This window comes from Pteropus alecto, unplaced genomic scaffold (assembly GCF_000325575.1).
Source record: "Pteropus alecto unplaced genomic scaffold, ASM32557v1 scaffold213, whole genome shotgun sequence".
NCBI lineage: Eukaryota > Metazoa > Chordata > Mammalia > Chiroptera > Pteropodidae > Pteropus > Pteropus alecto.
The window spans coordinates 6,314,527-6,329,024 of NW_006434829.1; the positions used below are offsets into that span (position 1 = coordinate 6,314,527).

The window sequence follows — 14,498 nt, forward strand, 5'->3', positions numbered from 1 at the left end:
TGGCGGGGGCGGCCCGGGCTGCTCGCTGCTCGCTGCTCGCTGCGTCGCTTTGTCGCGCACGGCCACGGGTGTGGGTGGTGACGGCGCGGGGTGGGGCCTTTCTTTTCCAGCAGGTGGCTTCTAAGTGTCCAGAGGGAAGTATACCTTTTTTAAAATGAACATTTTCTTTGAGAATCATTTCATTTACAGAAAAGTTGCAAAGATAGTGCAGGTTCCCTTATAGGCCGCACCCAGCTTTGCCTAATGTCGCCTTGCGTTACTGTGTACCTTTGTCATAGCTAGGAACCCGCATTGTAATGACCCACATTGGTCATTACTGTTAACTAAACTTTGAGGTTTCTTTGGATTTTCTAGTTTTTTTCCGAATGTCCCTTTTCTGTTCCAGGATACCAATATTAAATTCAGTTGTCACGTCCCCTTAGGTGCCTCTTGGCTGTGACCGTTGTTCAGGCTTTCCTTGCTTTTGATGATCTGGACAGTTTTGAGGAGCGCCCGTCAGGGATTTTGTAGAATGTCCAGGGACACCATATGTGGGTGTCACGTGGGCTGTGGCAGGTGGGTCCAAGGTCTTTGAAAACCCAGATTAACCATGACAAATCGGAGTTTTTCTAAGAGGTTCAAAACTATGTAGAATTCCTTCGCACCTCCCGTGCTTTGTGGATGTCTTTTTACAAGTTTTAAGTTTTGTCTTTGCCCTTTGCAACCAGCTTAATTCTGGCTGTGCGGTTGGGGCCGATGGGGCACTGTGTTCCACACCCCTGCTGCATCTCTGGCTCAGGTGTACCACAGTGACCGGAGTGTGCAGCTTTCATTTAGCTCCTTTCACTGCCATCCTATTAAGCACTAGGGTCTTGCTCTAAAGACGAGCAAAGCGCATGTGATCCCAGCTCCCAGGTAGCAGTCTGGGCGTGGAGGAGCCTGACAGGTGTTCATGCACCCGTTCAACAGATATTTACTGAGCACTTACTATGTACCAGGCACATGCTAGGTGCCCGGGGGACTGGCATAGTGGTGGGGGCTGTCGAAGGCAGAAACCTACAAATGAGCATAGAATTATAAATTACATACCGGGTTCTAAAGGGAACGCCATGGGCCTCTCTGAGGATCACTGAGGGGCCCTAACTTGGTGGTTGGGATGGGGTGTTGTCAGAGAATCCTCTTGTGTGAAGTAACCATCTCTTCAGCTTCATCATCGCGCTGTCATGAGCACACATTCCGTGAGTGTTTCCGTGTTTCCGTGTGTGTGTGTGTGTGTGTGTGTGTGTGTGTACACACAGAGTGACCCAGCATCCTGGGGGCACCATAGGCTTTCTCCATGTCAGAACCCGTCCCCCTCCCCCTCCCGCCGACTCCTGCCCCCATGGGTTACATGTCTGTGTTCTTGAACTTCATGGAAATGGGGTCACAGGGCAAGCCGCCTTTTATCTGCAGCTCCTTCCGCCCGGCATATTTCAGACCCGTCTGTGTTCCCGTGTGTGCTGCAGGCTCGTCGCTGCGCGTCTCCCTTTGTGTGGATGCGCCGCTTAGTTTATTCGTTCGCTCGCTGACGGATACTTGAGTCGTTGCCACTCTGGGGCTTTTATGAATAGCGCGATTAGGAAACCTGCACGGAAGTCTCTGGACTCATGCTCAGCGCTGTCAGGTAGATCCCCGGAAGTGGGCTCGCTAGGTCACACACGCAAGTGCAAGTTTAACTGTGTAAAGAACTTCCACTTTTCCAAGTGGCTGCCGACTTAGTAGCCTCCCCACTGGCAGTAAGAGTTTTGACTTCAGCCCAGTGGATGTATACTCAGTAGCTCACCGTGGCTTTAATTTGCTTTTCTCTGATGACTCATGAGGTTAAGCACCTTTTCTTATGTTTATTGGCTATTGGAATGGACTCTTGGAAAGTGCTTGTTTTTATCGAGTTGTCTAACTTATTGATTTGTAAGAGTTTATATATTCTGGATGCACTTCCTGTGTATTGTAAATATCATCTCCCCTGCTGTGTGTGTTGGTTGCCTTTTTCCTTCTCTAATGGGGCAAAGTTCTTAATTTTAATGAAGTCCAGTGTATCCACTGCCTGCCTTTATGGGTTAGTGCTTTTCGTGTCCCGTTTAAGAAATCTTTGCCTACCCAGGGTCATGAAGCTCGTTCTTGTCTTTCCTTCCGGAAGCTTTACTGTTTGGGCTTTCCCCTTTGGACCAAGACCCATCTCAAATGCGTTTTCGCGTGTGGCACAGGGCGGGCGCCACTCTTAGCTTGTTCCACTGGCCCGTGTGTCTCTCCTCATGTCAGCACCTCACTTTCTGATTCTGCTTCATGGTCTTGAGAAGGTGACTTTTGGACCAGGATCTTAATCCTGAGTAAAGAATCCCTGGGAGCGCCAGGCAGAGGGAACAGCGCGGGCAACCACCCTGAGATGGGAAAGCATTTTGTGTTTTGGAGAAAGAATAGCAGAAGAGACTAGCGTGTTGGGAGCACAGGGAAGAGGGCACGGGGTGAGGGCAGTATGTGCAGCAGAGGTTCCCGTGAGGAGTTAGCATTTTATTCCAAACAACAGAAGCTGTTAGAAAAATGCAAGGGCAGATAAAATCTGTTTTCTCATCATTTCTAAAGTCTCGAGGCTGTGACGCCATGAAAGGTAAATAATGGCCCCAAAGCGTGTGTTATCTGCATGGATAGTGTGGGGTTCCTTATAAAATTTCACTTTAAAAAACAACTTCTGCTTAAAAGAAACTGACTTGGAAAACCAGGTGTCAGGAGTCAGATGGACCCAAGTTGGAATAATGAATTAGTTCTTTCCCAGCTCTGAGGCCTTAGGCCAGTGACGTCACCTCTCTGAGCCTCAGTTTCCTCCTCTGTACAACGGGCCTATTCATAGCTGCTGCCTCGTGGGGCTGTTGTACTAGCTGGGAGAACACATCTGCTGAGCGCCTGGCACAGGGAAGCGCTCAGTGTTACCAGCCCTCCTTGTTGTCACATGGCTGCTATGGTAATGACTTTGGGACTGAGAACACAGATTTATTTCCAGTGCTGGTCTGGGCCCTCAGTGTCCAGCGGGGCGGCACCTTCAAGGCTCCCATTCTTCAGGGGCCCTGAGGGCGGGCCCCAGCCAGAGTCCTTAGGGATTAGCAGTGGTGGTCTGGCCTTGGAGAAGCAGCTGGGTCCCTGGGGGTCATCGCTCTGCACAGGCCACCTGGGGTCCTGTCATAGGCTGAGTGGTTGCTCTGTGACCTGGGGTGTTGCCCACAAAGCTAGCAGCCCTGGTGGGGCTGCTCCCAGCTCCTCCACAGTGTCTGGCCTGACAGCAGTTCCATCAGCTTCTGACAGCTTGCGGGTCGGTCCCAGCTCCGCCTCTGAGCAGCTGTGTGACCCTGGGCCAGTCACCTCCCCACTCGGAGCCTCAGTCTACTCATCTGTAAAGTAGGGTCATTGTGAGGGCTGTGGAGGGAGGGAGCTCCTCGTTACTGGGGGTGTGTAAGCGGAGGCCACAGCCAGGCTGCCGCAGTGTGTCGTGGGGGGAGACATCTGTGGCTACTTTCCAAGGTCTGAAGATGGGTAGAGAAGTCACAGCACTCTCTGGCTTCAGTGGCATGCCCCTGCAGGTGGTCGAGAGGTGGGGCAAACCCTCCCCGCCTGTGCGCTGGCCCTCGGGGAGACTGGCGATCGCTTTCCCTCGGAGGTGGTCACTGAGAGCCCCTTAGCAAGAGGCCACCTCTGAGATGAGAGGGGATCCTGAGATCTGGGTAAGGGAGTCCCAGGCTGAGGACATGACAGGTGCAAAGGCCCTGGGGTGGGCATGAACCAGGAGTCTCTGAAGACCAACCAGTCGGCCAGGGCTGGAGCGAAGGGAGCGAGGAGGAATGAAGTGGGAAAAGTGATGGGGCTGGGTTAGCTGGGGCCTGGGGCACAGTGAGGGTTTTAGATTTTACCCTAAGAGCAGTGGAGCCCCTGGAGGACTCAGGCCCAGAGGGGCCGAGGCACTTGCTGGAGCCCAGCAGTGGGCGTGGGCTGGAGGCATCCCCGGGGTCTCCCGGGGTCAGGCTGGCTGTAGGGGAGTGGCACGGTTCTGCTTCTAGAAGACCCTCTGGTTGCCATGTCCACTCGATCTGTGGCACCACCCCCTCCTCCGATCCCCCTGACCCCAGGGGATCCCCACCCTCCAGCCCCCAGCCACACTGCCGAACCGGCTCCCTCAAGTTAGAGGGTGCAGAGCGCCAGCTCCCTCCGGGCCAGGCCTGACATGCGCTACCTCACTTGGCAGTTAAAAGAAAAATAAGAAAGTTGAATTTGTTTGCCCATGTTTCAAAAGACAAAATGGAGAGATTTCACATAAGAATCTAGATTTCTGGTTTTTCTTATAAAATTGGTGGCTCTGGCAGAGCTCGGCCAGCATCACTGGGAGCAGGTCTCAGCTGGGGCTCCACCCGGGCTCTGCAGGAGGAGGCAGTGGGGGTCCCAGGGATGGGAAGAGATGAGAGGAACAGCCACTGGGCCGAGGGTGGCTGGCCTTGGGGCAGGGCCACCCTGGGAGCTGGAGCTGGGGTCTGTTTTCAAATGGAGCATAACTGGCTGGCCATGGCCTTCGGGCCAGCCCTTTGTTGTTTTGGGCCTTAGTTTCCCCATATGCCCAGGCCTCCGGGTTGGCTGAGATGGTCTCAAAGCCTTGTCATATGTGCTGGGTATGGGGGCCGAACCTCACTTTCTCTCATCTGTATAGGGGTGACGATGGAATTCTGGCTACTGTTGAAAAATACCTTTTTAGCCAACATTCATTTGGCACTTGTTATATACTAGGTACTTGACTTGTATGGCTTCACTTAATCCTCATAGCAGCCCCATGAAGGAGGTGCTGTGGTTACCCCTATTTCACAGATGGGGAAATTGGAGGGTAGGTGACTTGTCCAAGGCCACACAGCTCTTGCGTGGCCAAGATGGACTGGAACGCAGGCAGCCGGGCTGCACCTGTGCTTAGTAAGTCTTTAGAAGGACTTACCATCGGTGGTGGTGGTGGTGGCCTTTAACCAGTGGCCTTACATGTGTTTTGGGTTCTCGGACCAGGAAAGGCTCCTCGTATCCATCTTGTCCAGTGCCATCATTTTACAGATGGGGACACTGAGGCACAGAGGGAGCTGGCCTGTCCTTCCTCACCCAGGGCGTCCTGCCCTTGGACTCTGCTGCCCAGCCCAGAGGAGAGGTAGAGGAAGGAGGTGGGGGACCCCTCATGGGACTCTGCCCGCAGCCCTGAGACCCACCCCCCCCACAGGCCTCCGGTACCCCCAGGAGGAAGTGGCCTGATTGGGGGCAGCTGGTCCTCGGGGCAGTCATGTGACTTGATTTTCTTGGGCCTCAGTTTTCCTCATCTGTAAAATGATAATGGTCGCAGCGCCCGCCTGTGGGGTGGTGGCCCTGTGGAGGTGGCGGCAGATTCAGTGCGAGCTGACCGGGCGGGTGGAGGGCACCTCGGGCCCCGCGTCCAGGCGGGATACATTCCCGGGCGTCCAGGAACCAGGCCACCTGTCTCCACCCTCAGAGCACATAGTCCAGTGGGGGAGACACCCTGGGGGACCGGGCTCGTTACAAGGGGCATCCCGGGCCTCGGGCCCCCGCGTCCGCCCATGTGCCGGGGCCCTGCCCAGGAGCACCCGGCCTCCGGGCGTGCACATGGCCCGTGGGTGCTTGCGAAAGCCGGCGGCCAGCGCGCTGGTGTCGCCCGCGGGCTTTGCCGAATCAGCCCCCTCGTGCTCACCGCGGTCCTGCAGGGCGGGCGCTGCCCTGCCCCTCCTCTCCACGTGAGGGAGGGAGGCAGAAGTTGCTGCGTGGGGCCCGTGGGGCCCGAGGCTGGAGCCATGTGCCGAGTGTGGGAAAGAGGAAGCAGAAAGAAAGGGACGTCCGCCGGAGGCCTGGCGGTTTCCTCTCGGAGGCAGGAGTGTGAGGAGGAGGAGGGCTGGGCAGGAAGCGGCCGGCGGGAGGGGCAGCCGCTCGGGCTCGGCAGACCTGGGGGGGCCGCCTCTGCGCCTCGGGCGTCCCCAGTGGAAAGGCTGAAGGCCCGCGCCCGCCCACCTGCCCCGCGCCCCGGGGCCTCAGCGGGCTCAGCCACCTCACGCTCCTTGCTTCCATTAGTTGTTTTGACATGACAGGCACCAACCACATTTGACAAATCTCATGGAATCACCACACACCGAGGTGGGGACAGTGGTGAAGCTAGCCCACAGATGAGGAAACTGAGGCACAGAGTAGAGGGACTTGCCCAAGGCCACGCAGCTGGGAGGTGACAGCTGTGGGCCCGCTAAGGCCAGGAGGATTGTGTTCAGGCTCCAAGACAGGCAGAGAAACCAGCCACCCGCCACCGTCAGCCCGGCGGCTCTTCACGGGCGGACAGAGCCCGATGCCCCAGTGGGGGGACGGGAGCTGAGAGGCCAGCAGCTCCCCAACTCCACCCTCCCCCTGGGGACCGGGAGCAGACCGCTCTCAAGGTGACGGTGGAGTTCCATCGTTGCCCTGGCTGCTCTGTGACCCAGGCGGGTCCCTGCCCCTTCTGACCTGTGAAATGGACAACCAGGGGGCTTAGTCTGGGCCTCCGGGGCAGGGTAGGAGGAAGGGGTGCTGCTGGGCAGAGCTCCTGTGGGGTCCCCAGCCGCATACACAGCCACCCCTCCTGCCCCTCACTGGGGTTCCCTGTATCATCGTTTTTTGAAAAGTGCTTTGTCTCTTAGAAGAAACCCCCGACCGTGCCGAAACCGCGGGCAGATGGTATCGCGTGCTTCCTTTCAGCTCAAATTCTGTGAATCCACACACTAGAAGGTGCCCTGATTCCAGCAGCCGGAGGACGGGGAGCGGCGTTCGTTTATTACTGTCACCTCGGGGGCCTGTTTCTGTGTCCCCGCCTGCTCCACAGGCCTGTTTGCTGTCACCAGCATATTGGAAGTTGGTCTTCTGTTTTGTTTGTTTGGGAGACTGGTGTTGGGACGAGGCCATCACTGTGAAGTCTGGGCCCATGGGCTTGATGGCCAGGGAGAGGCCTGGCTGAGATCTTGGCCTGAGCCTCAGTTTCCCATTCTATAAAGTGGGATGTCCGTACTTGCCTTGATGAGTGATTACGAGCCAAAACCAGGCTCAGGGAGGGCCTGGCACGATGTATCTCCATCCCAAGGGGTAGAAGAAGGGGCTTCCTGCGTGGGAAATGGCCAGATCCCAGAGGTGGGTCCCTGGCCGCCCTCCCTGGGGATGGGCAGCCACCTGGCTGGCCCGCACAGAGCCCGGACTGGGCACCAGGTGACGGCCTGCAAGCTGGGCGGTGCCACTGGAAACCCCCACCCACTCCTTTGTGGATGGAAGGGAGCCTGTGCACGAGAGGAGGTCCCCGCGCTCCAGGCCGCCGGCCCTCGTGGTGACGGTGGTGGTGGGAGCTTCCTCCCCCAAGGCAGGAGGGGCCACCTCAGCTTCCTTTTTGGGGCCCCATACCCCCTTTTCCTATCTCCTCTCTGAACTGGGGAGGAGGCCACTATTTTCCTCAGGCCTCGGACCTTCGGCCCCTGGAACCTGTGGGTGACGGTGGACGTGGGAGACCCTGGGAGGCGGATGCCTGGGACCCTCCTGTCGCAGGTTCAGCCTGAATCCCGACGGCAGCGAGGTGGAGTGTTAGAAATCTCCAGTAGCAGCAGAGAGAAAAACCTCTCGGCAGGGAACCTTCTGAAACTAGAGGCCCTGCTTCGTCTCGTCTCAGATCTTTGTGTAATCTAGGAAACTTACTGAGGGCCTCCAGTTCGAGTTCCTAATGTGTCTGGTTTTGTCTTTTCAGTGAATAAAGCTCATGGCAATAACTATAGAAAAGTCACTGGAAAGCCACCCACAAACTACCCAGGGAGAACCAGCATTTCCATCTTGGCAGATGTCTTTGTTATCGTTCTTTCTTGTATTTCTTCAACTTTCCCCCCAGATTGCAGTTCCTTCAGCTCTCACTCGCTCAGGCAGAGTACCCCTGGAGTCCCTCCTGTGTGCCAGACACTTGCTCAGATGCTGGAAGCACAGGCAGGACCTTCTGGACAAACACCCCGGCCCCAGTGGGCCTGACGTTCATCTGCCTGCTTTTTGGCACTTACATGTCCTGACCATCTTTCTATTTTCTCAAATATTTTTCAAGAATGTCTTTTTTTAAAAAAAAAAATACTGGCTGCAAAGTTCTTCACACCAGCCATCATATATTTACCTATCATCTAGACTCCTATTTCAATCATCTGTATCTTTTTTGTTCAAATGGAGAACCATGTGACACACATCTGGTACACCAATCTCAGTGCCCATCTCTGATGATTTCCTTGGGCTAAACTCCTAGAAGGGGAAGTGCTGGTCACAGGCTTTGTGGGTGCCTCCAGTGCTGCACGCGCGGCTCCCTCGCAAAGCTCTACATACTGCGCGATGAACCCGTTGAAGTGTGCAGTAGTTTTTAGTATATTTACAGCGTTGTGCAACAAACACCGGGGCTAATTTTAGAACATGTTCATCATCTCAAAAGAAACTATTGGCCTTCACTCCCCGTTGTTTCCCTCCCCCCACCCCGCAGGCAACCATTAATCTCCCCGCCTCTCCCCTTTGCCTGTTCTCTTCTCTTCACATAAATGGAATCAGACAACATGTGATCTTTTGTGTCTTCTTTGACAGCGTAATGACTTCAGGGTTCACATTTCACTTATCTGTTCGTCTTCGGATAGTCGTTGGGTTTCCATGTTTTGGCTGTTATGAGTGGCGTTGCCATGAACACTGGTTTCAGGCCACCCCGGGGACAGCAGGTTTGTTTGGTTCCAGACCACCTCAGTAGAGTGAATCGTAATCTTTTGTGCTGGAGAAGGGTCTTGCCTTCAGTTTGTAAAATAAAAAATGCAACATCTGTGACATGTCATCGGGCGAAGTGCAGGAAAACGAGGTATGCCCGTACAAGTTTGTGTGGGGACGTGTGTTTTCATTCCTCTCGGGTCTGTGGCAGGTGGAATTGCCAGGTTATGTGGTAACTGTTTTTAACACTTGAAGAACCAAACTCTTCCAAAGCCCTATAGCATCTTATACTCCTGCCAGCCATGTATGAGGGGTCCAGGTTCTCCGCCTTCTCACCAACCACTGTTACCTTCTGCCTTTCTGATTCGAGTCATCCGGGCAGATGCGAAGGGGACTCTCACGGGGTTTTGATTTCCCTGACGGCTGAGGATGTGCCAGCTATCCACCTCTGACACCGTTGATGCCTCCTTTTCAAGTAGCCTTCCAGAAAGGTCATGCCCACTTGTCATATCACCAGTAGTGCCAGCCCTGGGTGTTATTTTAAAGACCTTTGCCAACTTCTAGGTAAAAAGCGGTTATCTTGTCCTTTCTGATTATGAGTGGAACTTTTTTTTTTTTTTAAAAATTGAGATATAATTCACATAACATACAATTCACAGTTCCTTGGTTTTATTAGATAAGATAAATATAATTACTTATATATTCACTGCGTATGCAACCACCACTCTGATTCCACATTTCCATCGCCCTAGAAAGCAGCCCTGTACCTATTAGCAGTCAGTCCCACTTCCTGTCCCCAAACCCCAGCCCCTGGCAACCGCTCATCGACTTTCTGTCCCTACAGATTTTGACTGTTTATCTTAGACTCTTGGTCGTTTGCATTTTTGGCGACTCGCAGGCCATTTACTTTGGGTGCTTGTCTCCTGCACTGCCTTTTTCTTGTCGATTTCCAAGAGCTCTGTACACGGACGTTAGCTCTGTCACATGTTGCAAATATTTCGCTGGTTTGCCAGTTTACTTTCAGTTGTGATCCTGAGCTTCTTGGCTTAGGGAGGTTAAGTCTGGACAGTAAAATACCGTAATTTTTCCTTTATGATTTTGTTCTTTGCTTTTTCTACTTAGAAAGGCTTGGGACTAGATAATGACTTAGGTTTTATTTTATGCTTTTCATTATTTAATCCAGCTGGCTTTTATTCTTTGTGGCTGGTGTGATTTCCTGTTGTTTCTTGATATCTGAAATGCTGTGTGTCAAGGCATATCACATCGTGAACGCTCACTAAATGTGGGCTAAAGATAATAGTAATGACAGGTCATGCCAGATTGAGCTCTGAAGGGTGGAAGGCGCCGGTGTGGTGGCTGCAGCTGTGACCTGGCCGGCGTCTGGCTCTTGGCCTGGTCTCTGTCAGCTCAGCCGCCTCTGAGCCGTCCTGGCCCTTCCTGCAGCCCCTCGAGCCCGAGGCCTTCACTTTCACCTCTCCTTCTGAATCATCATTCTTCGAAGGCAGCCTGCGGCCACGTCCCCGGCTTTGGGGGATCTTGGTGGTGATGAGCCCCCCTCCCCTCCGGTGTATCCCCTGCCCCCCACCGAGGCTGGTGACCGAGGTTATTTGTTGTTTTTAACCACAACTTTTTCCACCCTCCTCCCCAGGTGTGGAGCCAGACTCCGTTGCTGGGTGGAGGGGGTTCCCCAACCTGGTCTGGCCCCGCCATGGGGCTGGGAGGCAGGCACCCCTTCCAAGGCCCCAGGGGCTGGCCAGCTTGGGCACCCCTGGCCCTGTGACACTCACTGTGTTGATCGACCACAGACTCCAGTGGACTCATCTGCTCTCCTGGGGGGTGGCTTCCCCAAGTCCACAGAGTCCACTCCTGTGTGGCAGGAAGGCCTGGGGCAGTGCCAGGCTTGACGCTGGGCACGTCCCCTCCCAGCTCAGGGGCCTGGACACGTGACGTGGCCTCTCAGGGTCATAGCTTCTCCTCCTGGGTGCTGACCACGGCCTGGCCCTCAGGGCCTGGAGTGTCTCTGGGTTTGAGGTGGCCGGGAGTGGCACTAGGAGAGGAAGGCATAGCCTGGGTAAAGGTGTGGGCTCAGTAGGACACGGCACTTTTGCTTTGGGGCTCTGTGGCCATGTGGGGTGGGAGGATGCGGGTTGGGGGTACCTGGAGAGGACTGGGGAGCAGGATGTGGTCGCTCAAGGTATGAGCTGGTGGCAGGTGGTTTGCAGCTGGCAGCGAGTTTGGAGTGTGGCTGGGCCCGCCCCTGCTGCAGACCCCTGGTCTGCCCGGGGGCCTGTTGGCCGAGCTCTTCCAGAGAGGCTTCTGCCCTCAGGGAGGGTTGGGGCACAGGACAGCAGGGATCTGAGGCTGGGTGCGAGCAGCCCGGGATGCTCACTCTTCACAGCAGTCAGCTCCAGGGCCTGGACAGTCGTTTGTTCCAATTTGTCACCCTGAGAGCCAAAGGTTTCAGCGGGATGGCGGCCCGCGTGGCAGGCATGGCTCGGGTGAAGGTGCAGAGAGGGGAGAAAGCCCGGAGTCGTCAGCGGGTGGCCTGGGCAGGGTGCTGGCTTCCTCCATTCCTGTCCTCAAGGCCCTGTCCCAAGACATGCCCCCCCAGGTGGGGCCGGGGTACAGCCTGGACTTGTCCTTCTGAGGGGTAGGCAAAATCAGCTGGTGGTGCTGGTGGGTGATTAGCTTCGTGGCTCACCTGTTCAGTCACGCCCACGAGGGGGTACAGGGAGTGTGGGACTTCCAGGAGTCTTAAGCCATGGTCCCTCCCCTCCCCCTTGTGCCCAGCCTCATAGCTGCCTCACCCAGACTTGGGCACCTGCAATCTCAGGAGGGGGCCCAGTAGCTGCTGGGGGTTGGTCCCAGGCTGGTTCTGTGTGTTGGGAGCTGTCTCTGTATGGGGGTCTCTGGGTGTTTGTCTCTTGTGGGGTGGAGGTTGCTCCAGCATCTGAGAGGGGCTTTGTGTCCTTGTGATTCTGTGTGTGAGGGGTGGTCTCTGATAGGGGGTTTGTGATTGCCGCTGCGAGTCAGGCTGTCTGACATGGGGGGACTCTTACAGGCTTGAGGGGGAACTCCTTGCAGGCGGGGCTTCAGGTTAGCCCCCAGCCCATCTGTCCCAGCATCTCTGGATAATTACTATCCCCCCTCCTCCCTGGCCTTGGAGGGTGCAGGAGGGAGGGGAGGTCAGGCCCCCAACCCCACACTGGGATCATTCAGGATGCGAGGGAGGCGAGCTGATGGGGACCCTATCTCTGTGCAGGGTGGTTATATTTGGGGGCCTGTCTCCCTGTCTCTGGCACTGAGGGGCTCTTGTTTGCCAAGGAAAGGGAGAAGCTGACTTGATCCATGTGGCCTTTCTGGAAGTTTCTCTCACCCGCTTCTTGCTTCAGTGTGGGAACAGGAGGCAGACCAAGGGGAGATCTGGCCCATAGGGAATGGGGACATCTGGGCGACAGGCAGGTTCATTCACAGAAGCCCTAGAGGGTGCGTCCCTTATCACCTCCATTTTACATATGAGGAAACAAAAGCAGAGAAGTGATTTGCTCAGGGTCACAGAAAAAAGTGGCTGCAGCAGGCATTTGAAGGGCCTGTGGGGGTGGGGGTTTGGGGCCCTGGTTGGGGGCAGAGGAAGGAAGTGGCCTGTGGCCTGTAGTTCCAACATTTGTTCAGTCCCTGGAACCGGTCCATGGCCTGCAGTTTGCCCCAGAGGAGCTGGGGAACAAGGGGCTGAGAGAACTTGCCGCTCCTGTCCGCCTCTGCTCCCCAGACACCTGAGGGCTGGGTCCCTCGCACCCACCTGGCTAATCACCCATCCATCCCACAAACCCTCCTTGAGGACCTCCTCTGGCCCGAACCTGGTGCTGGGCCCCAGCTGGAAACGAGGCTTGGTGCCCTGTCCCCACCTCCCGAGGAACTCCCAGTCAGATGGCGGGGCAGCTGCATCATCAGGAAATTATGGCCGGGCCTGATAAGCCCCTGGCCGAGGGAGAGGCACAGGAATCGCACTAACCACGACGTGACCAGAGAAGGCTCCCTGGAGGAGGGGAGGTTTCCTCTGCCAAGACCTGCAGCCGGAGAGCATGGGCCCGGAGGCGGGCAGGGTCCAAGCCCCAGCTCTACTCGGCTGCGCCCTTTGTGGCCAGGACAAGTGACTTTGCCTCTCAGGGCCTCCATTCCTCCATCTGTAACTTGGAGTTGGAGGCAGTGTGGTTGTGGGGTCAAGAGCTTTCTCTTCCCCATCTTCTCCCCTGGCCAGCTGGAGCCCTGGGAGGCCCAGCCACATTCCCGTCTCTATCTTCCATCCTTGCCCTGACCACCCTCCCTGGAGCATCCCTACCATGCCGCTGTGCCTCTCCCTAGGGTGAAGAGTCTGCAGTGGGGCTGCACCCTGTGCCCCACTGGTCCCCAGCACTCACGGAATGTGGCAAACAAAAGGCCTGTGATACCTGTGGTAGGAACCGGGCACTGTGCCCAGTGCTGGGTATGCCACGGGAACAAGACCACATCCCTACAGAGCCATGTCACAGGCTGATAAATGCAGTGAATGGAGGAGAGGGTTGTGTGATGGTGACTGTATTTAGACACTGGTCAGGGAGGGCCTTCCTGAGGTGGTGACACTTCAGCTGAGACTTGGATCTGAGAAGAGTCAGATCTGGGCAGATGTGGAGGGACTACCTGGCAGAGGGAACAGCGGTGCAAAGGCCCTGGGGTGGAGCTGCTTGGTGCATTTAAGGAGCAGCAGAGGCTGGTGTGTCTGGAGCAGGGTGAGAGAGAGGGACAGTAGACGAGGTTGAGGTGGTAACAAGGAGGCGGCTGTGTACGGGCTGCTGTGGGCCCTGGTGGGACTTGTGCATCTACCCTTGGCTACATGGGGCCCGCAAGTGGGTTCTGAGCAGAGGCAGGGGACGGGAAGTAGCTGGATCTGGGTACATCTGGGAGTAGGACTGATGTACAGCAGCTTGGTTTTGATGCTGCCCACTGCAGGAGGTTCAGGATGTCATCTTGTTTTCCAACTCCTCCTGACTAGGGAGGTCCCCGGTAAGCACCCGCTCTGCCCCAGCATCCACCGTTCTGCCTCCATAGGATGGACTGTGCCTTCCACTCCCCTGCTGCTCCCTGGTATCTGAGGGAGGGTGGAAGAGGGGTGGGCGCGGCCTCCCTGCCCAGCACTCCCTTCGTGTCCGCCCGGGGCCCGTGCTCAGTTCATTTCCAGAACCTCCAAGCCAGTTGGTTGTGATGCATTCTGTCCTGTCCCCCAGGTTTTCTTAGCCTTGTGTCATTCGTGAAGCAGCGATAAAACACCAGCCTCAAGGGCTGTTGGGGGGTCATGAGAGGCTCCCCACTGTTGGTCTTCAGACACAGATGGCCCAGGGCAGGGCAGTGAGAGTTTTCTCACCAGAGTATCACTGTACTTGACACCCAGGATTGTCCTTTACTCAAGAAGTGACGTTCTTACTTCGTTGGTCCCACCCAGCCTATGAATGAATTCAGGAGTCCAGAAGCCACTGGTGAGTGGCCCAGGCACAGATGGTGCTCACTGAAGGTGGTGTGCAGAGCCTGTCACTTCTGGCCACAGCTGACCTCTGTGGACGTGGCTGTACTTTCTGGCCTCTGGGCACTGGCTCGCTATTCCCTTAGCCTCCAACGCCTTTTCGTCTGGCTTCACTTCGGAGAGTGTTCGGCAAACATTCATAGCCACCGATTCTGTGCCCTGCCAAAGACACAAAGGTGGAAAGGGAGCA

At 55.9% G+C, this 14,498-nt stretch overlaps 1 protein-coding gene across 1 annotated transcript in view; it reads left to right on the forward strand.

The window, feature by feature from the left end:
- SH2B3 (SH2B adaptor protein 3) overlaps nucleotides 1-14,498 on the forward strand; it is a 35,929-nt gene that overhangs the window by 11,143 nt on the left and 10,288 nt on the right. Inside the window, exon 3 of the mRNA XM_015587907.1 lies at nucleotides 7,922-8,045. Coding sequence (XP_015443393.1) covers nucleotides 7,922-8,045 — 124 coding nt within the window. The remainder of the gene's footprint in view (nucleotides 1-7,921; nucleotides 8,046-14,498) is intronic.